The 26,700-nt window shown below is 37.6% G+C and overlaps 3 protein-coding genes across 11 annotated transcripts in view; 2 read left to right on the top strand and 1 right to left on the bottom strand.

Annotated features, from left to right (window-relative positions):
* LOC124632326 (transcriptional enhancer factor TEF-1) overlaps nucleotides 1–19,403 on the top strand; it is a 57,590-nt gene extending 38,187 nt beyond the window's left edge. For 3 of the 9 annotated variants that reach the window (XM_047167126.1, XM_047167120.1, XM_047167121.1), the window contains 10 exons: nucleotides 2,369–2,499; nucleotides 5,073–5,202; nucleotides 10,302–10,432; nucleotides 10,651–10,749; nucleotides 11,216–11,256; nucleotides 12,021–12,198; nucleotides 13,108–13,185; nucleotides 13,481–13,647; nucleotides 15,271–15,505; nucleotides 16,671–19,403. In XM_047167126.1, the coding sequence (XP_047023082.1) occupies nucleotides 5,076–5,202; nucleotides 10,302–10,432; nucleotides 10,651–10,749; nucleotides 11,216–11,256; nucleotides 12,021–12,198; nucleotides 13,108–13,185; nucleotides 13,481–13,647; nucleotides 15,271–15,505; nucleotides 16,671–16,784 (1,170 nt within the window). In that variant the 5' untranslated portion in view covers nucleotides 2,369–2,499; nucleotides 5,073–5,075 and the 3' untranslated portion in view covers nucleotides 16,785–19,403. Of the gene's footprint in view, nucleotides 1–2,368; nucleotides 2,500–5,072; nucleotides 5,203–10,301; nucleotides 10,433–10,650; nucleotides 10,768–11,215; nucleotides 11,257–12,020; nucleotides 12,199–13,107; nucleotides 13,186–13,480; nucleotides 13,648–15,270; nucleotides 15,506–16,670 lie in introns of all 9 variants that reach the window. The other 6 variants (XM_047167125.1, XM_047167118.1, XM_047167119.1 and 3 more) reach the window with 2 other exon arrangements.
* A 798-nt stretch (nucleotides 19,404–20,201) lies between these two features.
* Nucleotides 20,202–25,048, top strand: LOC124632458 (lysosomal acid glucosylceramidase-like). The gene is made up of 13 exons (XM_047167310.1): nucleotides 20,202–20,263; nucleotides 20,867–20,942; nucleotides 21,452–21,582; nucleotides 21,795–21,975; nucleotides 22,224–22,368; nucleotides 22,520–22,676; nucleotides 22,823–22,983; nucleotides 23,180–23,303; nucleotides 23,675–23,788; nucleotides 23,988–24,132; nucleotides 24,327–24,406; nucleotides 24,514–24,794; nucleotides 24,890–25,048. The coding sequence occupies exons 2-13, from the start codon at nucleotides 20,867–20,869 to the stop codon at nucleotides 24,993–24,995; spliced, it is 1,701 nt and encodes a 566-aa protein (XP_047023266.1). The 5' UTR covers nucleotides 20,202–20,263; the 3' UTR covers nucleotides 24,996–25,048.
* Nucleotides 25,012–26,456, bottom strand: LOC124632459 (mitochondrial inner membrane protease subunit 1). Its single transcript, XM_047167311.1, has 2 exons — nucleotides 26,146–26,456; nucleotides 25,012–25,601 (listed from the first exon to the last, which is right to left on the bottom strand). Exons 1-2 carry the CDS (start codon nucleotides 26,251–26,253, stop codon nucleotides 25,242–25,244), a joined length of 468 nt encoding a protein of 155 aa, XP_047023267.1. The 5' UTR covers nucleotides 26,254–26,456; the 3' UTR covers nucleotides 25,012–25,241.
* Nucleotides 26,457–26,700: the final 244 nt, after the last annotated feature.

The following is a 26,700-nucleotide window of genomic DNA, read 5'->3' as shown; positions in this document are numbered from 1 at the left end:
AATTGTCCTAATTGAAGATCCTTGATACAACTTGTGGAGCTCCATCTCTCTTAGTTAACTACATTTATTATGAACAGATAATTTAACGTAGGTACCGCTGATAATATTACTACGATAACGTATTGATAAAAAAAAACTACTTAGAAGAGCTTATTATGATTGATATAATTTTTCGCAGAAGTCGTTCTGGATTATAATGAGGTCAATTTCTCATTTTATAAAGACGATTTCTCAATACGTTTGCGACGGAGACAATGCGAATTCGTTGCATCAATGTGGGGCGTATTGACATTACAATATACTAAGTTGCAAGTTTTTGCTCTGTGTACTGGTGTCATTATTATTGGGAAATGACATTACACGAGACTAATTTAATTGGCTACAGCGACCTACTTCGTTTCTTGTCTTGAAAAGGTGCACATACCCCAGAATTAGGAGATTGAAGAATGGGAGTATAGTAAAATGATAGATATAAATATAATAACCGGAATGTAGGTAGGTAAGGATAGGATTTATAAAGTAACGAGGAGGACAGCTCGTCGCGAAGGCAGGCGGGCGCATACTTTACTCTCTCGACTCTCGATCCGATCTTCATAAAGAAATTCTCCGTTTTGATATTATATTTATATTGTAAATGTTTCGTACCTGCATATTTGTAACAGTAAATATGAAAATTTCCGGAATGCCTACGAGCTCGCCTCCGATCTTGAGGGAACAAAGATTTTATTTGCTATTATGAAATTTTAACTCGGTATTTCTTGGCTTCATTTGCCAATTTTATTTTCTTAGCGAAATATAAATCTTCACGAACTTTATTTGTACATTTCTATAAAAGATAATTTTGAATTTGTATTATTAATTAATGTAAATGAATGTCGATTTTAATATTGAGAAATTCATTGAAACGTTTGCGCATATTAATTAAAATGCCTTACAAACGGCTAGACTAGTCCAAAATCTGACGTCGAATCTCAAAAGCTTTTTGCAAGGCCTTTAAAAATAGTATCAAAGTAACCACGACTTTGCTGTATGTATTATCGTATCGGCCACAATACGATTGGAAGTTTACAAGACGCGCATCCGACACAGTAAACAAACAAGCGGTCTGACGTCAGACGCACTCGAGCTGACTCGACTCTTGAACAACTAGTGATGGACAAAACCATACATTGTAGACTATTTTTTTTTCTTTGTAAAGTACAATATCGTGATAAGATATGTAGAATAAAAAATATTTTTAGGGAAAAAGCTTTTGAAAATGCTTAAAATCTTTGAAAAGGTTTCATTTGTAGTTCTAATACTTTATAGCAGAATTATAGTAACAAATATATTTGTGTACAAGTTAAACTTTACACGGCAGTATAAAATCCTTCTACATTTGTTTTGACTTTCGCTACCGCGCAAATCACCTTGCTACCGATTGTTTTATGATTAATTGACATCTATTTTACAATTTATCCCCTCTCATGTTTCGTCAGTACAAAAGGTAAAGGAAACCAAAGCTATTGTTAAAAGGATAATAAGTTTGAATGGGTGAAATGGTTACTTTTGTTTCGTATCCACGTTTGTAGGTGCGTCATACGATTCACGGTCACACTTACATTATCTACACAAGAGAATTACTCGCTCAACGTTACTCGTTGTTATGTAATCGGTTATCGCTTGTTGGAAAACTTTGGATTCTTGCGATAATTACTTTTTAGGAAATGATTTTTTCTTCTTCAAATTTTACAGTTTTATCACGGTATCCATTTCACTTTTCAGGAATATTTAAGACGTGGTTTTGAAAAGCCAGTTCGCTTGTAATATAAATTCCATTATCCGTTGTAAAATCAGAGTTAATTGTTCAGGGGGATACTTTAGAAGTTTATGGATAGATTTTGAATCAATCTTACCTAGATACATTGTAGATAAGGTCGAACTAAGGATGCAAATCGCGTACAACAAGGTAACTTGATACAAAGTTATCCTACTTAGTTAATCAAAAGATCCACAAATAAATATATTTTCCAAAATTAATTTTCCTAAAATTGTTGTAAAAATATTATATTAATAGAACAGCTAATATATCTGTTGCTGATCACCGGGAATACTAGAACACTTTTAAGAAATGTTGAACGGGAAACCCCACTTTTTCCTCCTATCGTTTGGTAATGTTATTCAAAGATCTCTGTGTTTGAGTTTACAGTATTAATCAGTTTCAGTAGCATCTTGAATGTATTCGAATTATTGTACGATCACCATCTGATCGGTTCTCCTGCCACAAGCCTATCTATTGATGATTCTCTTCTTTCTACAGAAAAAACCAAACCAAGAGACTTATCTTCTTATTTTAAATTTACTGACGTTGTGTTTTGTTTTATTTCAGCGAGCGGCGCGCTCGCAGCCGGCACCATTGCGTCTCCGTGGAGCACGGCGGCCGGCGCGCCCGACACCAATGGCTCGGGCGGCGCCGACGCCAAGCATCTCGACGTCGGAGATGCCAGTGATGATGAAAAGGTATGTCCAAAAAACAATAAAGTCAAAGCCAAAAACGTACACACTAGGCTAGTTTTAGCACGTTTTCACGTCAAATTTACAAAAGGCCAGCACCCCAAAATGCAGTATTATGGCTGGGAAGAAGAAGCCTGGGGTCCTTGTAATCTGATTTACAACAAAGAATACAAAATGTGGGTGTTTTGGAGACTATCTATATCTACATGACACAGCTAATGAGTCAGCACTAATGTGTCCTCAAAATTGGATTCAATTGTAGGGTCTCACAATCTGACCTGAAGATGTTTAATGGGTATGGTTCAGTAATAAGGCTGTCACGTAACTAATGAATCGTCGAGCGTTATCTATCCGGGAGGTGTTTCCAGTTACACTTGAGACTGTACTACATATTTGCTATTATACCATTATAGTTCCGTGGTTAAGGGCTAGTATTTGTAGTGGTTTCTCATTCTTGGACACTTGGACAGTATAGGTAAAAACACTTATTAAGAGCCCTAATTTATGTCCGATAAGATTGCCGTTCAAAACACTGACAGGAACAAATTACTGTAGTGAATTGTAAAGTCTATCATTTAGGCTTGAAAAATATGTGAGAATTTCAGTCTTAAAATGTTCTATTTTGGTAGCATCTTTAAATGCCTGTGAAGTATGAAGTGCAGCCAACCGAGCAGACATAACTCTCCCATTAATTTAATGATCATTGCCGGTCCCTTGCAACCCAAGCTTAGACACGTGTCGATTTTAACTGCTCGTAAATATTAGCACATATTTACAAAGATCTTCACCTTAGGACGGCTGTTTCCCACGAGTTTGTTCAGTTATTAACGGTTAGAAGCCGACATGGTTAAGAAAATTCTTAGTTTGCAATTTTCGCGTTCAGCCTATGAAACGTTTTAGGTGTAATAATACAAGTCACACAAGTTTGCCTTGCGGAACCCATTTTATTCAAGCACTGTAGGAGCATACATAATGTGGTTTATCTTTTGCTAAATCTTTTTGGCGATTAGATCACAATCAGAGACCTGTCTCATCTTCTAAATCGAGGGTTTTTGGGTAATGTCACATTCAACGTTTTGAATTTTTCACACGATTTGTACCTTTTTGTAGAACTAATATAATTGCACGCTTCGAATTAGAAGTCTTCTAAAGTATGACTTTTTGTTAAACAAAAACGCTCACAGTTACAATCTACACCATCTAGTAAAGATAATACATGTATCCGGAGTTCACACGCATTTGCTCTTACAGGTCGCAAAAGGGTTACTTTACTTACAATTATCGTATCGTGTAAAATGATACATATCAATATACATGTTTCCTGTATTCTAAGACTTGATCATTGCCCCGAATATTTCAGCTGACTCATTCATGAGCCATAGTCCAAAAAATACTACCTACACCTGAAAAAAAGATTGCCAGTACATAAATTCAAGTTGTTTCTTCTGTGTTACATTATCAAAAGTATTTATTTTACTTTCAATCACATTAAACAGATCACTAATAGATTTTTAACTTCACCACATGTGATTGATAACGAAATAAATTGTAGTAGGTAACAAAAACAAAACAATATTAGTAACATGCGGTTGTGAGAAATTGCAAGTAAATATTGACTCTCAGCAGTTAACCAATCCAGAAACAGCTACGTTTCAAGTAGTTCCAGGGAAAAGTGATTCACGATGTTTTCGATCCGGCCTGTTGGACCAAGGCGAGGGCAACGCGTTATTTTTATTTTCTTTTGAGAATAGAAGCGAGTCTATTAATTACAATGACGCACTCCTCGAGTTGTAACAGTCTGTAAGCAAACTCTCTTTACAAATGTTAATAATAAGTACATCTGTTTAGTGTTCCTACTTAGTTTCCATGTAATAAGGCTTCTTGAATTTGTTTCGTTTTCGCTGGAAGTAGACTAGGCTAACATAGAAATACAGTTTATCTTCCAAACGTATTTAGCTCTAAAGATTAATGATAGTATCGTAAGATTCGATTCATTGGGGCGTAACAAGCTTTCGATACGGTTAAAGCTACTAAGAAAGTGTGTTCGGGAACAAGTTGTAGGACTGCTCCTCCCAAGGGACATGTTCTTACCATTAAATTAGAAGCAATCCAATAAAACATTGTTTATGATGTAAAACATGAAAACAATAATAGTCGCACTCATGGGACACAGGAGTGTAGAAACTTTTGTTAGTTCGCAATATTTGATTACACTAAAAGAGAAGTTGCAGTTGCCACCAACTGTTGGAGTATGTGAATTTGCTATTACTGAAAGCATCTCAATTAGAACATCGGGGTTGCTAGGAACGCGATTGTTCCCGAACTTGGTGAATATGTAGCTCATTATGTTATTGCCTATAAAGTTACTAGGATTTAACTTTACTAAAGTCATGTTGGATTATTCAGAACGATATTATTCCACGTTATTTTTAGTTCTAATTAAAAACATCGTGTCCTAGACAAGTATTGCTTTGACGTGTTTCGTTTTTACCTGTAGTGAGAAAATTTATATCGATTCTGTATTGTTTCGATATTATACAATATACAGGTTGTGTTTTTAAAACAAATCGCGTTCGCAGGATATGTCCGCGGCCGATGCGGAGGGGGTGTGGAGTCCAGACATTGAGCAGAGCTTCCAAGAGGCACTGGCCATCTACCCCCCGTGCGGCAGACGCAAAATTATTCTCTCCGACGAGGGCAAGATGTACGGTGAGTCCAAACATGCTAGAAGTCTTTGTAGGCACTAGCGTTTACTAGCATTACCTTAGATTAATTGTTCTTAAGATTTATAAAATGTTGATTTAGTTGATGATATAGCAGGGAGATGCAAATTTCTTTCTTTTCTTTCAAATCTACAACAATTAACGTTCATAGATTTAGTTGCTTTATTACCAAGTATATACTATAGGCCTATTTATAAATATAGATACATTCTATTAATATCGACATCAATACGTCGATTTACCTATATGTCGCTTTAGTTTAATGGAGAGATATCAAGGCCACTCCACCGAAAATGAACAATGGCAGTGGCACGAGACAAAAGCCACTGTAGTACCTATTGAAGTCGGCCGACAAAGCCGTTTGCGCAATAGAATTCCGCAGAAAGACGTGAACCGACAATTATTATCTCTCTCGATCGGACCATGTCGCCAATTCGAAGAACCCATGTGTGCCGTCGCGTGGCTTTTGTTCAACGTCCACGTTGACAAATACTTACACTTACATGCCTCATAATTAGTCAACAATGCATGCTATGCCCCATATCCGTACAAAAATATTTCTAAATTAACCCCCTAACTTGTTCTCAATAAGCCTCGATTATTAAAATGAAAGCTCTGTTCTTGAAAGGGAGGCAGGAGCAAATTTTTTCACGTTACATTGTTAACTTAGTAAGCTCGTTAACGCGAACGTGACGATTGCTACATAAAAGCAACGCTTTGCCTCCGGTAAATTAACTGCCGAAGGAAACGGTTTGTGTTGCTTTCATATTTTATAGTTACACGTAGTCTTCTGCTGCGTGGCTTTGTTAATCCCTCGCCGGGGGTCACCTCGCATTCATGTTATGAAGAAATATTAGTTTAAATAGAATAGTTTACGAAGTAGGTTAGTTCTGAGTCCTGCATGCTTAACCCGGGGAGAATAGTTCCATAACGTTTTCCGAAAAGTAATATTACGGGTGCTATGGAGCAGAATTGACATAGGAACATTATCAGAGGGTGGCAGTGCCATTACAACGCCGCCGGACGCACATTAAGTTTGCGTCAAGCGCCCAACATTATACGTCCCGGTTTTAATTAAAGGACTGGCCGCTCAGCCTCGTCGCGGTGCCAAATGGAATTGCTAAACAAATTTACCACAAGCGATGTGTCCACCTTAAGTGATTTAATAGGCGTAAAGAAATGCGATGTTTAAATTACTTCAAATCTTACGGTTCGCATTGCGGAAGGGGAAATTAGGGAAATGCCCGGCGTCTTCAGATTAGGGCTATGATATGCTTTGATGTAGGAATTCGCGTTAATTATTTTTTTGTGTGAAATAGTTCTAACATACCTTCTGTATAATAATAAATGAAGCTATGACAGCAAAAGAAGCAACAATTCAGTTCCTGAAATAGATTTATAAAGCTTTGTCACTGGCGCATAAGGAGATTCTATTTGTAAACAACTATGTCTAACAGTTATTACTATGTGCAAAAGATGTTGATAATGGCTATCTCTGTGGATAATAATTGCGGACACGCGTCGCGTCGCCCGGACAATATATGACCACATTACTCGAGGACGTGTCCTCCCAGCTTAATCTACGTAAAAGTGCGTCACCCTTGTCCGCTCTCCACCCTCTCTCTACCGTGACGTTCCACGGAACACTGTTGTGCCTCATCGCCATGTGCTGCAATAATCCGGCATTCTTTTAGGGTGCCATTATTGTGTGTTTAATAACAGTAATGCGAAAATTATTTTATTTGTAGGTACACTTGCTTTTAAGCTTTTACTACATTATAACTTTGGAATTTTTCCCAGGACAAGTTCCTTCATCTTATATGACTTTAGTATGTGCCTACCTCAATAAAACTCAAGGCACGTTCATCAGAAACTTATGATGAGTGAAGTCAAGTATCGATAAAAGTTATACTAGGGGTACTGTACCGCAGTTTATTAGATAGGTATCGTATGCTAGGCATTGGTAGGTCTCGTGCGACACAGTATTGAGCCGTCTCGGGTGCGTTATTACATTAGTGAATTGAGCGCGGCATGTCATAGTTGCACGTGTTGGACGAGTTAGGTCGGCGCGCTCACGCGGTGTTGAAGACTGTAGTTGGGAACAGTTTGGCAACAAAGCTAGTGCTCAGCTTTGCTGGCGGCACGTTCGTGAGTTAAGACATTCAAAACCGCTCAATATCCTGGGAGTATGAAAGTTTCGTCGGCGCACGGCTTCACGTGGTCCGGGGGTGGCAGGCGAGGGGTTCGTCGGGAGGGCTAAACTATGCGAAGAATGCGCAATTAGTGAGCGAGCGAGCGTGTAAGGGGCCCGGCCGCGCCGCTAGGCGGCGAACGCAGTAAGAAAATATAAAGAAGGGGCGGGCCGCCCGCGCCCGTTGTTTAGCGCCCCGCCCGCTTCGGGCATAACTCCCGATTGTCTCCCAAGAAATCCTCCTTAGACCTGTCGCAACTCAACCCTTTCCGCGAGGATTTGCTCCGCATAGCTCCTGTTTGGGTCAGCGTGAAATTCTGCTACGACGCCCGTGTAACTCAACAAAGTCCAATATCAGAGCACGGCCCTTGTCATTCAAAGGTCTTCATTTTTGACAGAATGTCCTCGTTACTACAATATTCTTATTGACCATGATTGATTCCCAAATTATATTAAAATACTTCGTTCCCTATTAACACATTGTTGGCGGCACCCTAATTGTCTCAAGATAATATCTATTAAATGTTACCGAATCAAGGAGTAGATCGGTGGGGCAGTTGCTAATTAGCCTAAATCACTCGTAAAATGGGCCTAAAATATTCCGTTTTTTGAATAAATTATAGGCCTTGTAATAATAACCGTATCCCCGCCTATCATTAAGTTAATAATTTGTTTTTAAATGCTATAATGAAATAACACTTTAAGTACAGCATAAATAGGGGTCTTAAAATGTAATATAAGTTTTTCTTTACATTACTATATCCATAAGCTCAAAAATGCAGTCTCCCCTTGCAAGTACTTACGGTCTAATACATTTTAATGGAAATATATTTTGTGGGAAAAAGCTCTATAAGCGAAAACAATCGCGAGTCATGCCTCAGGTACGACGTTAATGTATTTCTGATGGATCTCCAATATCTCCCCAGTTGTCGAATAAATTACTTTTCAAAACGCCACGGGCTTAAGATGTGGATCGAGAGATAAAAAAATCTTCTCACCTAACCCACATTTAATTTCCAGCGCCTATTTCTGAAATCGAGAAACTTGTATATAAACAAGACAGTAATTATGAATGTACGACAGTAACAACAAATACCTGTTAAAAAGAAAATAGTTAATATTCATAATGTAGCTGGAGCGTGCACGCACAATTTCCTCGCGGAGTGCGCGAGAGCGTGGCGGCGTCGCGCTGGCAATGGACCAAATTAGCCAACTAACGAACTAATAAATAATGATCTCTTGTTTTTCTATTCAGCGTGGAATAGAAACGTTTCGACTTGATCCTTCTGTGCACCGCACTATTTATAGAAGGATGCACACGACGATTCGGGTGAAAGCACTCTTAATGCTCAATTCGCGGGCGCGTATGTCACACGAGGAGGATACGCTCGCAACGGATAACATACGACGTGTATATTCACTTTACTAATTCGTGCTAACAGCAATTTGTTAGAGTGGCCGCACTTACTAATTTTAGCTTAACACCCGCCGTGAAAAGTTTACGACGGTGCCATAATTTCGAAGTAATTTCAAGAATGTTTGACTTAACAGTCTTGAAGAGTTTCCTTCCCAAGATCTGAGCTTTCATTCTAGTTTAATATAAAAATAACTGATATTGCTTTAATCTTGTATCTGGGGCCTGTAGGGCGAATAACTTAATTTGAAATACAAAATACCAAAATGGGATTAAATATTATTGACATTAACCTCTGTTAATGTCTTAAGCTGAAAAATCTTTGTACAAATCCACAGGCAAGTAAGATTACAACATCAATTAAAGCGCTACAATATTCTGAAATCTGTTGAACGTTCCTGTATGATGGACAAAATCGTACTGTTAATCAATACACATGCAACACACGTACAAATAGTTGAGTACGTATACGTACGCATTCGCCTCAACGAGCAAGCAAGGGGTTAATTAAATTCGCACCAGCTGCCTCTCGTCGCCATCGCATTCCCCGAATTCAATGAGATTTCAATTTACTTTGCTCTGACCGGGTCTTCCTCTATCGTGTCCATCAATTAATACACGGTGTATATTAAAATTTCGTCACCAAGTTACGACTGGGTTTCATTGGGTTTGATCTCTCATTTTATTAGTCATATTTGGTTTCCTATCCTGATTTATATATTGGGAATTCCTTATTTAGAAACCAGTGAAATCCCAGTGTTTAGTAGTATTGTATAATGTTTGAGACTAAAATAGCTGACCAATACACATATACGGCATTGTGTGGTGAAGTTGTCAAGAATATGTAGGTACCTAAGGTTTCCTACATTGTAGAGCTAAATTCAGTGCCACGCGTCATTCTGATACAAAATGACACACTCTATTAGTGTTTAAATTGTATTATTTGAATTACATATTCAAATTATACAATAGAGGTTTGACCTTATATATTACTATCACCAATAGTATAGGCAAATATGGTATGTTTGTATCGAAATAAAATATATTTAAAATATTTATCGACAGCATTATTCAATGTAAACCAACTGAAATTTATTTCACAATACCAGTTTGCACTGACTACGGACGATCCACCCCGCATTCCTGCTCAACTGCAGTTTCAATGATTGAAAATAGCTATTCAAAATATTTTGAAAATTGTTTCATAACAGGATCGGCAGCGTTGTGCCTGCATTGCATTCTACGCGTTTGTCTGCAACAGCTATGCTAAATATTCCGCGGCCAATTGGCACATGTTTTAACCCCTTTATTACTTAAATTGAAATATCTCACTGTTGTTGTTTAGTAACTCAATCACAATGTACCTTTCAAAATAGTTCACATTTTATTCGCTAACCTAGATAGCGACTTTACTAGGCCGTACATTAAGTATGTTTTATCGAAGTTTTTTTTTATTAACCAGATGTTTATCGCATTGCAGGAAGGAATGAGCTGATAGCAAGGTATATAAAACTCAGGACAGGAAAAACGCGTACGAGAAAACAAGTGTCATCCCACATACAGGTGCTAGCTAGGCGGAAACTTCGGGAAATACAGGCCAAACTCAAAGTGGTTAGTATTTAATTTTATATTATGACCTACATAGGTAATTATAATTATATATCTAATTGTCATATATTTTACAACCAAAAATGTTATATTAAGAAGCAACATTTTAAACATTTTAAAATTCGAATGTTTCATTTGTTTAATTTTTTTTTTTAATCCGTCAAAAGAACAAATCATAGTAAATTATGGAGTGATAAAATAAACGTATGAATGACGTTTAGGACGGTGGGGTGATGAAAGAAAAGGCCATGCAGTCAATGAGCACACTCTCTAGCGCACAGATCGTAGCCGGTATTCCGCACCCCGCGTACCACCATACGGTACTCAACTTGCAAAAGGCATGCCTTTGTGTTACTAGTAAAAAAATAAAACTAAATCGCCTTTAAATTGTGTTGCTTCACTACTATTTAGGCATGTTGCCAAATGCACGTATTAAGTAAAGAATAGGCGACAATAACACCAATCGAATACTGAAATTGCTTTACTCACATTTTGTTTTTCTTTCATATTACAAATAATAGACTGGTTAATGGATTGGACTAAAACTTTATTGAAAATACTCAATAATATCGATGTAAAGGATCATGTTTACTGTTAGTCACTTTGTCAGGGCGTGCACTTATACATTGGAATAAAGACATTCATACCTCCATGTTTTCACAATCAAAATAATGCTTCAAGTGATGTGTGTAGAACTTAACAACTTGAGCATACAATAACATGACAGCTTACATTAACTATACTGTTAATTGCGTAGTTTTTTAACGATGTATTTAATTTTTACAGCAATTTTGGCAACCGGGTCTACAAGCTGGTCCTTCACAAGAGTAAGTATCTAAGACTTTTTTTTATCTGATGTACCTACTAAGTAATTAGCAGATAAGTACATACTTGTTTAACCAATTGGGACCTAACATGCCACTTACACATGCGTATGAGTAGATAATTAATCAGGATCAACAATTAACTTTTCAATCTCAGTTTTTATTTCCGGGCCAAACTGTTAGGACCTTATTGCACCAAAAACTTTGACTACCCAATTTGACTAAAGTGACTTGTTTATTAAATCTTGATAGAGGTATTCCTGACTAAAAACAGGACCCGGCCAATAGAACACTTGACCCAATATTGCTATTACCGGATTTACATCAATGTGGTATACGAGACACTCGAGAAACCGGAACATTTTGTAGGTGATTTAAATACCTACCTCGCTAAAAGTTGAATAACCATCTTTTATAAATCTAGTCCTCGAAAAGAAACGACTTTTACCTTGAATAAACAAAGAGTCAAATAATGGCGTACCTATTTTCGTGAACCATCAAAGCAAAGGTCCGTAACTCGTCATCTGACTTAGGCAGTCTTATTTCTTTTACTGACTATATTAGGTAATAGAAAATACCTTAATTTAAAAAATCCCAAAGTCTATATCTAATCTATTTGGCCTTTTGTAGTACATTGATTGGGTCTAGCTTAGTCTGATTGCACAACGTAGGTCCTGTACATCCGGTACAGCTACAGACTTCTCTCTCAATCTCTCTTCTCAACAAAAAATTCAAAAGCCATCTAACCCTCAATCTCCTTGTTCCAGCGTCAAACCGTTCCCAGCAGCTGGGTACAAAGGAGTGCCAGGAGTCGGAGGAGTGGGAGTACCAAGTGGGACAGATGTCGCGCCACCGCCACCATGGGAGGGACGCGCTATAGCGACACATAAGCTACGCCTGGTCGAGTTCTCCGCCTTTGTTGAACATCCACGAGACCCCGAAACGGTAAGAGTGTGCGAATTCTAGATTGCTCCAGATATTTTGTGTCCGTCAGTGCCCAGTCTAACTAGCCAGGTGCAGTTGCCAAGTTATAACTTGCACAAGTGTAAACTTTACTAATAGGAAATACTAAAATATTTGGTGTGTTTCCTCAAAGGAGTTTTTTGTGGATAGCATTTGGAATCAGAGCATCCGCATTTTTCTAGCCAGATTTGCCTTAACATTCAAAATTATTGACTGCAGTAGCAGCTTTTGAATCGCTCTTGCGCATTGTAGACAATAATTCAATTCTTTTATACACAATGTTCTGAACAACTGAAACTACCAATTACAAAATATAAATGAATAGTTATTGAACAGAATACGTGTACAATACAAACAACTTTATGCAAGCCAAAGGACTGTCAGTAACAAATTGAAAGTAACGCACCTTGAACTTTTGGTACATAAATTGAAATAATAAATTTAACTGTCTTGCTTTGACTGACATTTTAACTTTTTATATGTTTAAATAAATACCTACCACTAATTCGTTGGGTAAAAAACTTGATACTATTTTTAGCAGACTGTTAGGAAAGAAGCATTACCTTTATTAAGACCGAAGACCGTTGGTCTAGAAAGTTCCATTCACTGCTAGCCCCTAGTTTTATATTCCAGATATCAATCATCCAGATATTAATTATGCTATATTTCCCTTTCCTCAAGAACGTCTCATTCCAGTCTTGACCATTTTTTCTCACGTTACCTAGTTAAATGAACACTGGCAAAATGTACATAATATATCGTAACTTGCCTCTACTTAAGTTTACATGTCAGAGGAGAAGTTTGATTATTTGATAATACAACTACAATGTTAGTTTTTAGGCCTTAGTTACTTCGGACTTCATTCAACCATCTCTTTTGTTTTTTTTTCAGTACCCCAGTTCGGCGCCGGCACAGCATCTATTTGTTCATATAGGCGGTACAGTTACATACGCAGATCCTTTATTAGAGGTAAGTATGACTACGAAATCCTATTCTTCTTTTTATCTTTCTCCTAAAAAGCCCTTTTCTAAATATTGCGTGGGAAAGTTTTTCGTGTTATTGATTTCGCCATAATTGCGTTTTAAAAATAAATACTGCAAAAAGGCCGTCAATAAAACAGAGTTCGATTTTCAAAAGTCATATTTGAATGTTCTTTTGTTATAATGATGGAAACAATGGCATTGATTGAGGGGTACCTATTATTACTTAAAAAAAAAACTTTAAGGCTATTACTTAATCTTAATCCTTCGATCTTTTTTTGCAGTCGGTAGACGTACAACAGATTAACGATAAGTTCCCAGAGAAGAAAGGTGGTCTCAAAGAGTTATATGAGAAGGGTCCCAGAAATGCCTTCTTCCTGGTTAAATTCTGGGCAGATCTGAACACAAATAACCTGGACGATCCAGGGGCATTCTATGGGGTTACTAGTGTGTAAGTATTACTGTTAATTCATATTTTATTTCTAGAGATTTTGTTGACATCTAATTTGAGGTAAAGTCGATGTTTGAATTGTTCTAGAATGTTGTGACTTTAGTCGATTATTTATTAGTCGATTAACATGAACATATTTAGACGACGGTATAAGTGTTGTTATTAGATTATTTAATTGGAATGAAGATGTAAAAGAAATAGGGCACGCCACCATCGTGGCGGTAAGTCCCCTCTTTGAGGAGTGGCTCGGGAGGAGTCACGGCGCCCTCACGTACCGCATGACGCAGGTCCTCACCGGACACGGTTGTTTCGGGAGGTACCTGCACCGCATCGGTCGTGAGGAGGCGCCCGGGTGTCACCATTGTGCGGACAGCCCCGAGGACACGGTGGACCACACAGTCCAGCTGTGCCCCGCATGGGAGGGGCACCGCCGGTCCTCGTCGAGGCTTTGGGCGGCGGCGACCTCTCGCGTCCGGCCCTGGTTCAGGCCATGGTCCGGGGCGAGAGGGAATGGGATGCCGTCGCCTCCTTCTGCGAAGCGGTCATGCTCGAGAAGGAGGAGGCGGAACGCCAGAGAGTTCGCACCTCTCATCCCGGCCGCCGCGCTGGACCAGGTAGACACCATGGGCGCCGGGTGTCGCGAGATGACTCCCGGCCACCGTAGGCGTGGGTCTGTGGGCGGTGAGTTCGGGTGGCTCATCGTCCCTCTGTCTACTTAGACGACAGACCCGTGTCGACGGCGCGCGTTGTTCCACGCGCTCCTCAAAGAGATGTCAGCAACCCCAGCGGGGCCCAGCAGGGCCTGCCTGCCGGGGCCTGCCGGGGCTGCGGGTTCTTCGAAAGAGATACCGCGGCCCTGGTACATAAAAGGCCTATGACGGAACACGACGGTTTTTAGTCAGTAAGAGTCTGACACTCCCTCACCGCTGCTAACCCACAGCGGGAGTGGTCATTTGATGATTTTTGACGTCGGAAAAAAAAAAAAGATGTAAAAGAAATTCGTGAACATAAAACTTAATATACGCAATATAAATTGATTAATTGAGTCAATACACTTTTCATATTGCACTTAAAAACACATATGCGTAGTATTATTTAATGTATGTGTCAAAAGGCGGGAGCCGGCAAAATATAAATTAATGCCAAATCATTACTATTTTTATATAACTGTATGACGTCCAATCATCGCGATAAAAACGTTGCTACTCAACAGTCTTACGTAAAATTATATATAACGATACGTTGGTTTCACGCCAGCTTATATGCGATCGTATTTTTTATTTTCAAATAATATAATTAATCTTAGTTCTTTTTATGCATACCTAGAGTTCATCTTCAAGTACCTATGGATATTTAAGGAATTTTTGAAATAGCTAGTCACGGAATGATGGACATTTATACCGAGCCACCTCGTTAACTTAAAAATCCTAAATACTAGAGAATTTATTAAAATTATGCGTGGTGGAAACCGAAATACGTATGCAATCCTTTTTATCTAGTTACGCTAACTTGCCGAAAGCGCAGACTTAATAATCTTCCAAGATATTTGTCAGCCCGTACATACAGTTCAGTAATCGCAATTTCTCACTATTCTAACCATAAACCTCTATTATTTCATTTCAGGTATGAAAGCAACGAGAACATGACCATAACATGTAGTACTAAAGTATGTTCGTTCGGCAAACAAGTGGTGGAGAAGGTGGAGACAGAATACGCGCGTTTCGAAGGAGGCCGCTTCGTGTATCGCATACACCGGTCACCGATGTGCGAGTATATGGTGAACTTCATACACAAGCTCAAACATTTGCCGGAGAAATATATGATGAACAGTGTGTTGGAGAACTTTACTATACTGCAGGTACGTTTTTGCTGCACTTGCAAGTCTTGGGTCTATATGGGAAAAACTTTTTGTATTCATAGAAGATTCACGAGCCAATTTTATGTAATAGTCAGCAGATGGGTGCATGTGAGCCAAATGACAAAAATCAAGTGTAGTAGTAGTAAGTGCTTCATCGTCTGGCTAAAAAGTCATGCAATTTTGTTTTTTTTTTTTGTTGGGAGACTTAAATGTGAGGAAACCGTGAGGACTCGAACCATAACTTGTGATCTTATAAACTGCCCGTAGTCGTTAAGTGCCACCTTAGTTCCTAGAGAAGATAGCGAGTTCAACGAAATACCTACCACATTACAAAGTGACCAGGCGTATTTGCCTCCGATTTGTTTACTGTGTTTCATGCAAATAAAATTATTTGCTTTGTTTTCAACTACGTGGGTACAGTTCAAGCACCCATTTTAAATACACATGTAACCACGTGTATCGTCAGCGTGGTGTAAAACTAATTGAATTGTACCTAATACCTACTCTTAAATAATCATAGTATTTTTAGTTTTATGTAACCCAGTTTTTTTGTTATTTCTTTAAACTTCGAGGTTGCTGCTTTACGGCACTGATCAACCCTTTTTTGATTTTGTAAAAAATAATTAAAAACAAAAGGGCAATGGGTAAAGTCACGCCCATTTATTAAGTTTTAAACACAATGTTCTTCATAAAGTGAGGTAGCTGTAATTAAAAGTAAAATGCATTTAATCGTCGCTGTTTACTTTTAATGATGGTTGCGCTATCCGTCACGAGCATGTGGGGCATAACTACGCAATCAGTGCTAAATTCACGCTGTGATAAGTCTGCTTACCTCGGAAAGGAAAAGCCGAGAAAATAAATGGCTATACCTCGAAGAAATAGGCAGCATTCAATGAGAATACTGCGGAGTATATCATTTATCAATTAATATAAAATTCAATGAGTGTTTATAAAGGAATTGACGCCCGAAATAAACGTATATATTTTTTGCAGTTTTCCGCGAATTGATTTTATTATCCTCTGTCAGTTTTCGCTAGTGTTCTATTTTAAAGATGGTCTCATACATCAACTTGGTGTATGAAGTTCTGTTGGTCATCAGGAAGGAGACTATCGTAATAATATGTTTTACTGATAATTTAACAATTCCCTGTTTCATTGCCAACAGGTGGTGTCAAACCGAGATACGCAAGAGACATTATTATGTGCCGCGTTTGTGTTTGAAGTGTCGAACAGTGAGCACGGAGCGCAGCATCACATCTACAGGCTCGTCAAAGACTGAACGCTCCGCGCTCCCGCACAACCATTCCGCACGCTCGCCTCGCCAGAACTACCATACCTGACGCCTCACCTACGGTCGCAAGCGCAGATCTTCAGCTCACCTCAAATAACTATGCCGCTATGAAGTTAGCCGTTGATACCTCGCGCATGAGGAGTAAGGTTGAGTTGCGCAGTGACATCTAGCTAACTTTGGTTGAGCAAAATTGTTTGATGTGACCTGTACTTTACGTAGAATTCTACGTATGTGTGTGTGCGCCAAGTGGGAAACAATGAAGTCGAAGTATCTGTATAGTATCAAGTATGTAGTCTGTTCGGCCGCTTCGCAGCGGTCGCTAACGAGTGCTGTCCTAATTTCACACCTATTCGTAAACACTTTCTCTTTAGATTCAAAAATAAAAATATTTGTTATTAAACCTAAAATAGCAAAATGTGATCTGAAAATTACGCTACAAGTATTTTTGTAACTGAGTGTTTATTATACATAGCTCAATTTTAAATATTGTCTATCGTAGTCTCAGCCCTGCAATCGGCAACTCACCCAGGTGTCGTCGATATAGACTCCCTTGTCTGTATGTAGGTTTTATTCTCCATTGTGTTTTATCGTAATACTCTCAATTCTAAAATGATTTCTATAAGGTTATAAGATAAAGAGAGTAACAATAATATTTTACATAATTCTTAAAATACGAAATATCGTTCGGTATACTTCGCGTGTAAAAAATATCATATAAAAATTATATAGATTTGAATACACACAGTGCCTCTATAATTATGTTACATTAACATAAATTACTTGAGCATATTTAGTCTTTTCACTGCATTAAAGTGTTGAAGAGATAAAATTGTAAGTTAATGTTAAGTGAAAAGGTTAAACTTTAGTGTAGTATACCATGAAAATAATAGGTTTAATGAGTATATATATAGAGTTACGACACCTATTCTTTTTCAGTTAAGTGTTCGTGGTACAATTTACCGTTGCTATGTTTAGTTGTCTTTTTAAACCAGTCCAAGTCTTTCTGTCCCTTAGTATAGAAATCGTATCTTCATAATTTTATAATTTGGCATCTATGTTTTCTTTCGAGTATTTTATTATGCTTTAATTATTATTTCATTTTGCCTTGTTATTTTTAGGTCTTTTTGAGACATAGCATTTTATCTAGTTTCTATGTACGTTTTGCCAGAATTGACTTACTATTGCAGTCTTTGCCACATTAATACTAGGTACTTAGAGTAATGTACCGACATTGTACATATTCTATTGTTATGTACGTAAAGTTAATAGTGTCCATGTGTTCACACGGTCTGCCAGATTTAAATTGTGTAATAAATTGTATCATGTGAGGTTACAAGTCTTGTACGATCGTGTACCATACAATATGTACATATCTGACTATCAGAAACGTTTTCTTTATGATGGGACGCACGCAACTCCGCGCGTTCCGAGGCAGCTTTACCCTCCAGACCCTTTCTCAATACCTACAGCGTTTTCCATTTCTACAATTAATCACTGTTCGTCCTTCTATATTTCATGAAACTAATTCAAAGCAACAATGACCGCTTTTGCTTCCAATTTCAAAGTACAAATGAGTGTCCACACTACTCGACATACATACTTGCATGAATATGTAAACGTGGCAATGATTTGATCTCTCTTTTAGTCAAATATATTTAGGGTCCTCCCGCGCGTGCTATGGTACGCCCATTTAATTTTACACAGTGTTAAGTTTATGTGCATTAAATAGTGTTTAGTTTCAAGACATGAGGTAGGAAAATATTATCTTAGATAATAAAAATAAGAGATTTTTGTATTTATTTGATAGAGTTATATTAGATAAATTGTAAAGTGACTAGATTTAAGATTCTTTTTTTATATGGCGATAGTCGTTCGGGAACTTATCCGTGAAGTTGTCACATATTTAGTACTTAAGAAAAAACTTAATTTTTGTTGCAACTGTAGATTCCTCTGTCCAATACTCTGTTATAAGATTTGTTTGGTCGAAATTACATAATTATTTCACAATTAATTTATCAAAATTATGACAAGTTTGGTGTCTTGTATTTGCAATACGACGGCGTGTTCAATAATTAGTAAAAGAGATCTGCCCTGTTGTGATTTTATATTTTTAATGTTAATATGTACTCAATAAAATGAGATTAACTCAATGTTATTCGAGACTAGTGCAACAGCTGGATCGAATATAGTTTACTAAACTTAATAAACATGGAATTGTTTGATGCCGATGGCAATATTCAATATTAGATATCGTTAGGTCGTGTTGTGTAAATAAAATAATTTTAGCGCATTTCTTTCAGTTAGTATTTGTAAGCGGTTTTTGCTTCTATACAAGTCTTTCATATCGACAATCAGCCATATCAATATGAAAATATAAAAAGAATTAGTCGGCGGAGTTGGAGACAATCATTTGCAATCGGCTGCAATTACCTTCTACTTTATATAAGTTTGACTGTCCTAAGTTTGAAAGAATATTACGTTGTTGATTTCCTACCAATCGACATAGCAAATGATTTTTTACAATACTAGCCGACAGTGTACAGTATTTTAAAGATAATACTACGTTAAAGATTTGTATGAAAATTTAATTATATTGTCTTCATAAAACCATGTGTATTATTATTTCAGAATCTCTAATTATCGATATCATCGATAAAACAAACCTAACTTCGTAATCAATCTCTAAGAAAATCCGGATTTACATTATCACACGAACATTTTACATACTTATTAATTATTTAGGTAAATATAAAAGTAATCAACACCCATGCACCAATTAAGTACGCACATCAATAACAACCAATAGATAAAGTACATAGATAATACTCTTTAGGGTTCCTAAAGTTGTTAGCACCTATGTAACAGTTCATTCACACTAACTAATATTTTTAATTACTATTTATTATGAATTATGGACCTATAGTTCAGTCTCCAGTGCAATCTCTGCATAAAAATACCGAAATATGACTACTCAGTATACAACTGATCTTTACGAGAATCATACATATCTTTTCATGAAGATTATAGTAGGCGATCAAGTCGTATATGTATGTATCACAAAGCTTACTTGAAGAGGAAGGACCATGTTCAAGTCAAGACGATTACCATTGTTACTATTACCTACATACACCTACTTTTGACACAGTTACAAATATTCATATATATAAGATACAAGCCAGTGTTCTTAATCAAAGCTTACTTTTGTAACAACTTGGTTTGCAAACAGGCATAGACCACATGATGACTTACGTCTGAAACACGCTTCAGATTTGCAATTTTTGAAGAAGAATTGTTCAGATTTATTTAAGTACTGAATGATGAACCCAATTATAATTTATCTAAATGTTTTTTTTAATCATGCCATGATAATACCCTAAATATTTATGATAAGATTTTATAGCCACAATCAAAGGCTAATCAACATACTAAAGGATAATCACTTTTAGTTGCTCGTGTGATTAGTGGAGGTGAGTTTCTAAACAAATTGTTTTACTTAAAAGAAGTGCTGTGTCATATGGCAAGGAGGCTCCAGGACTGCGCAGTTTGAACTAAAGTTAAACATAATAATATTCTGCTAGCAGAAAATGATAAGATTTTGGTTGCAAAACAAAACATTTTGAATGAAAAATAAGTACCTACCTACCGGAGAAATCTTCTCCATGGATAAAAAATCAATGTCACATGTCTAAAACGCAGGACGCTTGTTTTGGAGGGCCTACCTATGTTTTTCTTTCATACTTGATGTTTGTGGCTAAAAGTAAGAGAAAATGTAATTAAACAGTTTTCGGATCTTAGTCAATTCTATATTTTCAGAAGACAACTCATTTTCACAAACAGCCCTTACCGACAATTCTATTATTATACATTTTACCTAACATTAAAGAGCGTTAATGATATGATAATAATTATATGTGTGATAAACAATCATGGACTTGGATTACATTAATCTTAAAAACGTTTTGGCCTATCATTCACGTACCTCACGCTTGGCCAGCAGGCCTTGTACTTAATGATTCTGTGTGAATTTTGTGTGACCTGTATACAAAGCAAACATCGTGAAATCTTTTTAGATGGGGATCTCCAGAGGAGCGGGGTGGATAACCACAATAGTCATACTATGTTCATTTGTCACAACAGGACTATCGCGTAAGTAAAATTGACCATTACCTCAGTAGAAGTAACTTCTCAAAAAAAGTGTGGCAACTTTATACACAGGTCATCGATGTATATGAAGGTACAATGACGCAGGTAAGTAAATGTTAAAAAACTCCATATACAAATGAGACTTAAAGAATGGGGGAAAGGGAGCCTGAAATATGGTGCAATATTTGAATGTCTCATGAAAAATAAGCAATGCCAAGGGCGACACCGTTGCCATGTGCTGGCATTACGAAGATATTTTTTTTGGATGGGATCCAAGATACATTTCGTTTTTGTCAGAAGAGTCCAATTAATTAAGACGTTCCTTGGAGGTGGAGCTCGCCAGGACTTATGCTTACCAGGGCTACGGGATCGTTCAAAAGGACCGCATAATGCAATGCATGTTTATTAGTTAAGTCTGAAAGTACCAGTATTAACGCCCTTCTTTTCCTATGTCTGTGTAGTCGATCGATGTGTTTCAAAACCAGCTTAAAATTGATTTGACTAATTTACAGAGGACAGACCGTGCAATGCTCGCCAAATAGAAGGTAGATCAGTGGTCTGCGTGTGCAACGCTGAGTATTGCGACACTATCACACGAGAGGACCCAGAGCCTGGCAAATTCGTCGTCTACACTTCTAGCAATGTGAGAATTACATTCATATAATAAGTAATCCCTTTAAATACCAATTATATATGATAATTATACACACCAGTACAATAATGTGCTACTTTGTAACGATTTGTACAGCGGTTGTTTGTACAAAGTCATTTTGTAGGCGTTACGAAATACTCTAACATATCGTAAGTGCAACAGCCTCATTCATACCTGCAAAATTAATATCCCCTTATATACAGTCTGGCCTTCGCTTCGCAAAGAGCTACGGCGAAATCCAAACACTGACAGCTGAAGAACCAGACGATGATCCAGGAGATTTGGAGTCTATACCGCCGCCTGACCCTGATCAGCCTGAAGACGGCGATACCCCACAGCCGCCGCCACCCAGTGAAGACGATGACGTGGATGATGATGAGGGATGTAAGTAATTAAGCAAAACTTTTCGCTTCATAGATCATAATTGTAGAAGCATAAGGATCGTAAAATATAGACAAGCTAGCATGAAGTATTACATTCAAAGCTACCCAATAAATATGGTTTCAAATTGCTTGGTAGAAGGAAAATTATATTATTTATGGAATGTAACTAAGGCCTTTTTTGTATCTAGAATTCTAAACCTGTTTAGAAAAAGAAACAAATTTTAATGATAATCTTGTTTGGCATTACAGTATCTGCACTATGGACCAACGTGACCCTCCGAGTTTACCCGAACGCCCGGCACCAGCTTATTGAAGGATTTGGAGGATCCGTCACCGACGCAGCTGCAATCAACTGGCGTAAGCTCAGTGATGCCGCGCAAAATAACTTTATTAAGTAAGATATCGAGATCGAACTAACATCTAATGATCAATTTATGATAAACTACCTATAATGGCGAGGCAGGTCAATGAAACTATTTAGGTACCTACATGACAAGACAAACAAAAACTGACTCTAAAACTAAGATTTTTGTAAATATTTTCAGCTCTTACTTCAGCCGTACAGGAATAGAGTACAATCTCATTCGAGTCCCGATTGCTGGATGTGACTTCTCCGAATACCCCTACACGTATGCTGAAGAACCGTGGGGCGATCATACCCTGTCTAACTTCTCGTTGTCATCCCATGATTTCTTCTTGAAGGTAAATAATAATTAATATAAATAAAAATCAGGTTTAATTACATACATAGTAGAAATAAAAGACGATATAATTCATTTTTAAAAGAGCTATTCGACATGAAGAACTGTTACCTAATATGAGACGTAATGCTTTATCGTACATTTTAGTTGCCCATGATCAAGAGAGCCCAAAGAGTTGCAACAGATGAGATCAAAATCACAGCCAGTACCTGGTCCCCGCCAGTCTGGATGAAAACCAACGAGAGGATCACAGGATTCGCACAGCTAAGACCAGAGTACTACCAGGCTTATGCCGACTATCATCTACGGTACGTTCTTCAAAGTTAATTTTGGAATTTCCAGCCACAATATGGATAGGGCGAAATCATAACTTTCCAAAAACATGCAATGATAAAACAGCGAGGTCTGAATCGAAACCCAATATACACTCGACAAAGACAAGATTTTTCGTTATTTGTAGTATCTACAACAACAAATCCTAATGACGCCCTTTTGCAATTTCAGTTTCATCGAAGAATACGAGAAAGCGGAGGTGAAGATCTGGGCTATAACTACATCGAACGAGCCAATTAACGGCATCGTGCCGTTTGTACAGTTCAACTCGATTGGGTGGTTCCCTAACCAATTGGTATGCAAAAACATATTGTATTTTTTTATTCCGCAGCTATCCAATTTGGCGTCATTTCTCTAATTCTTTAAGAACAAGGATCCAAAGCTGGATGTATGAAGACCAAAAATTTCATCTAAAGTGCACAAAGCGATCGGCTTAAGTGTACCTATTTATGTTAAGTACACCTTGATCTTCTTGTTAGGCTCTCGGTTTTGTTGTTTCTCTTCAATTTGGAGCACCAACTTACACATGATTCGGACCTAATCGATTGCCAGTCTTAACGAAGCTGATTGGCATCCAATCTACTTTGATAAGCTTATATTAATGATGGCTACGTAAAAGAACGATGGTTCGATTAACAATAATTAACTGCATTCTATTGATTACAGGCTCGTTGGGTATCAAACAATTTGGGTCCTACGATAAGGAACTCGCGTTACAATGAAACGAAAATCCTCGGTATTGATGATCAACGCTATCTGTTACCGGTTTATTTGGCAGGCGTGAGTATAGACATATAATTTGATTCAAATATCTTTAAAACTTATCCTCAAGTTATGGCTGGATTAATTACACATGTATTAATGTAGACGACTCAAACAACCATGAATTTAGTTTTTTCCTTAGCAAGTAAGACTTACGATTACGAACAGTTATTTGGAAAATTACGAAAATCTATGAAACGGCCCCTTATGATCACAGATGGAACTCGAGGATAAGACATCCCTGGACTACTTAGATGGTATAGCTGTGCATTGGTACGGAAACTTCTTCCCTCCGCAAATCCTCACGGGTATACAGAGGAGATATCCGGACAAAATACTTTTAGCTACGGAAGCTTGCGAAGGTACATAAAAGTTCCCATTTACTTACAATAAATAACTCTTAAAATCGAAAATAATTTAAGTAACCAAATTAAAACTTATTTTTTGAGTACCCAGCGACACTTAGAGCAATAAACTTCCCTCTGCCACTGTACCAAATGAAACTTCTACATTTTACGTATTGGAATGGATGTCTGTTATGTAATTGAATTTTCAGGATCAATGCCATGGAATTCGGCGAAGGTTGTCCTTGGATCTTGGAGTAGAGCTCGCCGATACGTCTCCAACATCTTGGAAGTATGTAAAATTGTACTCAGCCAGGCTGAAGTCAATTTTCCTCGTCTTTATAGTGTTCAAAACTAAATTCAGGATGGCCATAAAATGCTTGTATGTTTTGTTGACAGGATTTGAACAACTATGTAGTTGGTTGGATCGACTGGAACCTTTGCCTGGATCCCATAGGCGGACCCAATTGGGTCGATAACTTCGTAGACTCTCCTATCTTGGTATATGGAGACAAGGACGAATTTATCAAGCAACCAATGTTCTATGCTATGGGACACTTCTCTAAATTTATTCCAAGGGGCTCTCGACGAGTGCGAGTGTCGCGAAGAAGTCTTGTCAGTGTCGAAAATGTTGTTGTCAGAAAACAAAATGGAAATCTTGTTATGGTACTACAGAACAGGTAATAAAGTGTTTTTACTCCATAATAATAGGAATGCAATGACACTGGATGTTGCAGAAATTGTGTGTTCTAATATTCTTGCATTATTGTTTCAGACGGAAAAGAGAAATGAATGTGCGAGTAAGGATAAGTGCCCGCAATTACATTGAAGTTACAATGGAGCCTGAATCAGTGAAGACGATAGAAGTCAACCCAAACTAGAATAGAATTATACACATTTTTGACTAAATAAATATATTTATTTTGTAACATTACATACTTTTCTAATTGTACCACCACTATATTTGATCAACATAAAACCAAACAAATAAATAGCCAGAAATAAACTTTGCACATTCTGTGCTGTTCATAACATAGTTATACAACACATTACTATTATGCTAGTAACTTTATATATATCACTTGGAGCACTTATGGTTAACAAAATCACTCTCTAGTCAACCAGGTTTAATTCGGTTCAGTCATTAAAGCAATCTTATCTAGTGGCCAAACTCGACAAACAACTCTACTTCTAATCAAGCCTTCAGGCACTGGGCCATATACTCTTGAATCTGCAGAATTACTAGAATTATCACCTTCTAACCACACATGACCTCTTGGTACTACCTGGCTGCGCCTAGGGAAGCTGCCTCTAACACGATCACCGGGAAGGGCCTTTATTCTTTTACAGATATTCTGTTTTGGGTTTGAAGGGCTCCTAGATATCACAATGTCTCCACGCCGTAGACGTTGAAACCGCGGAGATATATGTTCAGTAAATAGTATGTTATTGGTTTGTAGAGTTGGTTCCATTGATGGTCCGGAGCACTGAAATCAAATATTTTGGTCAGTGGGTCGTCTTAGGGTAAGGCGGCCAACTTTCCGAAAACTGAATGCGGGACTTAACCTTTCGTGAAAAGGGGGGGGGCATTAAAAAATGATCGGACGGAACTGATAAAATAAAAACCGTAAGCAAAAAGCTATAATTTAACCTATCAATATCGTGTCACAGCGTGCACTAATGTCTTATTTTCAAAATCATTAGGCCTAACGAGTTCAGTAGAAATAAAGAGAACGAGATTATATTATAGTGTAGCTGTAGGTAATCTGTGTTCCTGCACTGTTGAGCGTGCGCGCAGGTGGGTGTTGTGTAGAAGTGTGGTAGAAAAATAGGGATGCGGGACATGCGGGACGCATACAACGTTTTGCGGGACTATTTTACTAATAATTTCAAAACGGGATTTCGTCAAGCATTGCGGGACGGTCCCGCAGAATGCGGGACGGTTGGTCGCCTTATCTTAGGGGCGGAGAGTTTTTAGCCGTTAAAATAAGCGGCACTGCGGCAGACAGATATTCATGAATGTATGCTTACCATAACAAAATCTCCTACATATTCGAATGCACAATGGGTAATGCAAGCTGTTTGTAAAGCGTATCCCATAAAGCCGCAGGTTTTACCAATGAATCTGGCAAAGGCCATCGCAAGGTTAGGTTTTTTAAATGAAAATATATCTGGTGCTACTATTGGTACAATTGTTGCCAAATACGCATTTTATAATTCTTCGATTCTGAATAAACTAGACACTAAGAACATTTATTTACTTCGGACACAAAATTTTCGTCAACTTCGCATCACAAAAATAAGGTCTGTTTTCAAATTTTACGTGACTTTGACATTTTCACAATTTGACATCAAAGTGATGGCACCTGTAAGAAATTACAGAACATTTATAGAAAGATTCGTAATTGGACGTAAAAACGTAAACTTCTAGCTTCTAGCTAGATGTCGAAGATACTATTTATTTGAGATATTGGGATTATTGTAAAATTAAACGCTGTGGTCTTCTTCACTGCTCTCCGATACTCTACTCTTTTACTTAAAAGCAAAATTTCGATGGCGGCCAAAAGAACTTACAGAGCCTCATCT

This window comes from Helicoverpa zea, chromosome 8 (genome assembly GCF_022581195.2).
Source record: "Helicoverpa zea isolate HzStark_Cry1AcR chromosome 8, ilHelZeax1.1, whole genome shotgun sequence".
In the NCBI taxonomy this organism is placed as follows: Eukaryota; Metazoa; Arthropoda; class Insecta; order Lepidoptera; family Noctuidae; genus Helicoverpa; species Helicoverpa zea.
The sequence above is the reverse complement of the archived record's forward strand: the minus strand, read 5'-3'. Positions and strand labels throughout refer to the sequence as shown.

Coding starts and splice junctions, on each gene's coding strand:
- LOC124632459 (XM_047167311.1), bottom strand. CDS start 26,253: ATGGCCTTTGCCAGATTCATTGGTAAAACCTGCGGCTTTATGGGATAC. Junction 25,602..26,145: donor ATGTAGGAGATTTTGTTATG/GTAAGCATACAT, acceptor ATTTGATTTCAG/TGCTCCGGACCATCAATGGA.
- LOC124632458 (XM_047167310.1), top strand. CDS start 20,867: ATGGGGATCTCCAGAGGAGCGGGGTGGATAACCACAATAGTCATACTA. Junction 23,304..23,674: donor GGTGGTTCCCTAACCAATTG/GTATGCAAAAAC, acceptor TATTGATTACAG/GCTCGTTGGGTATCAAACAA. Junction 23,789..23,987: donor TACCGGTTTATTTGGCAGGC/GTGAGTATAGAC, acceptor TTATGATCACAG/ATGGAACTCGAGGATAAGAC.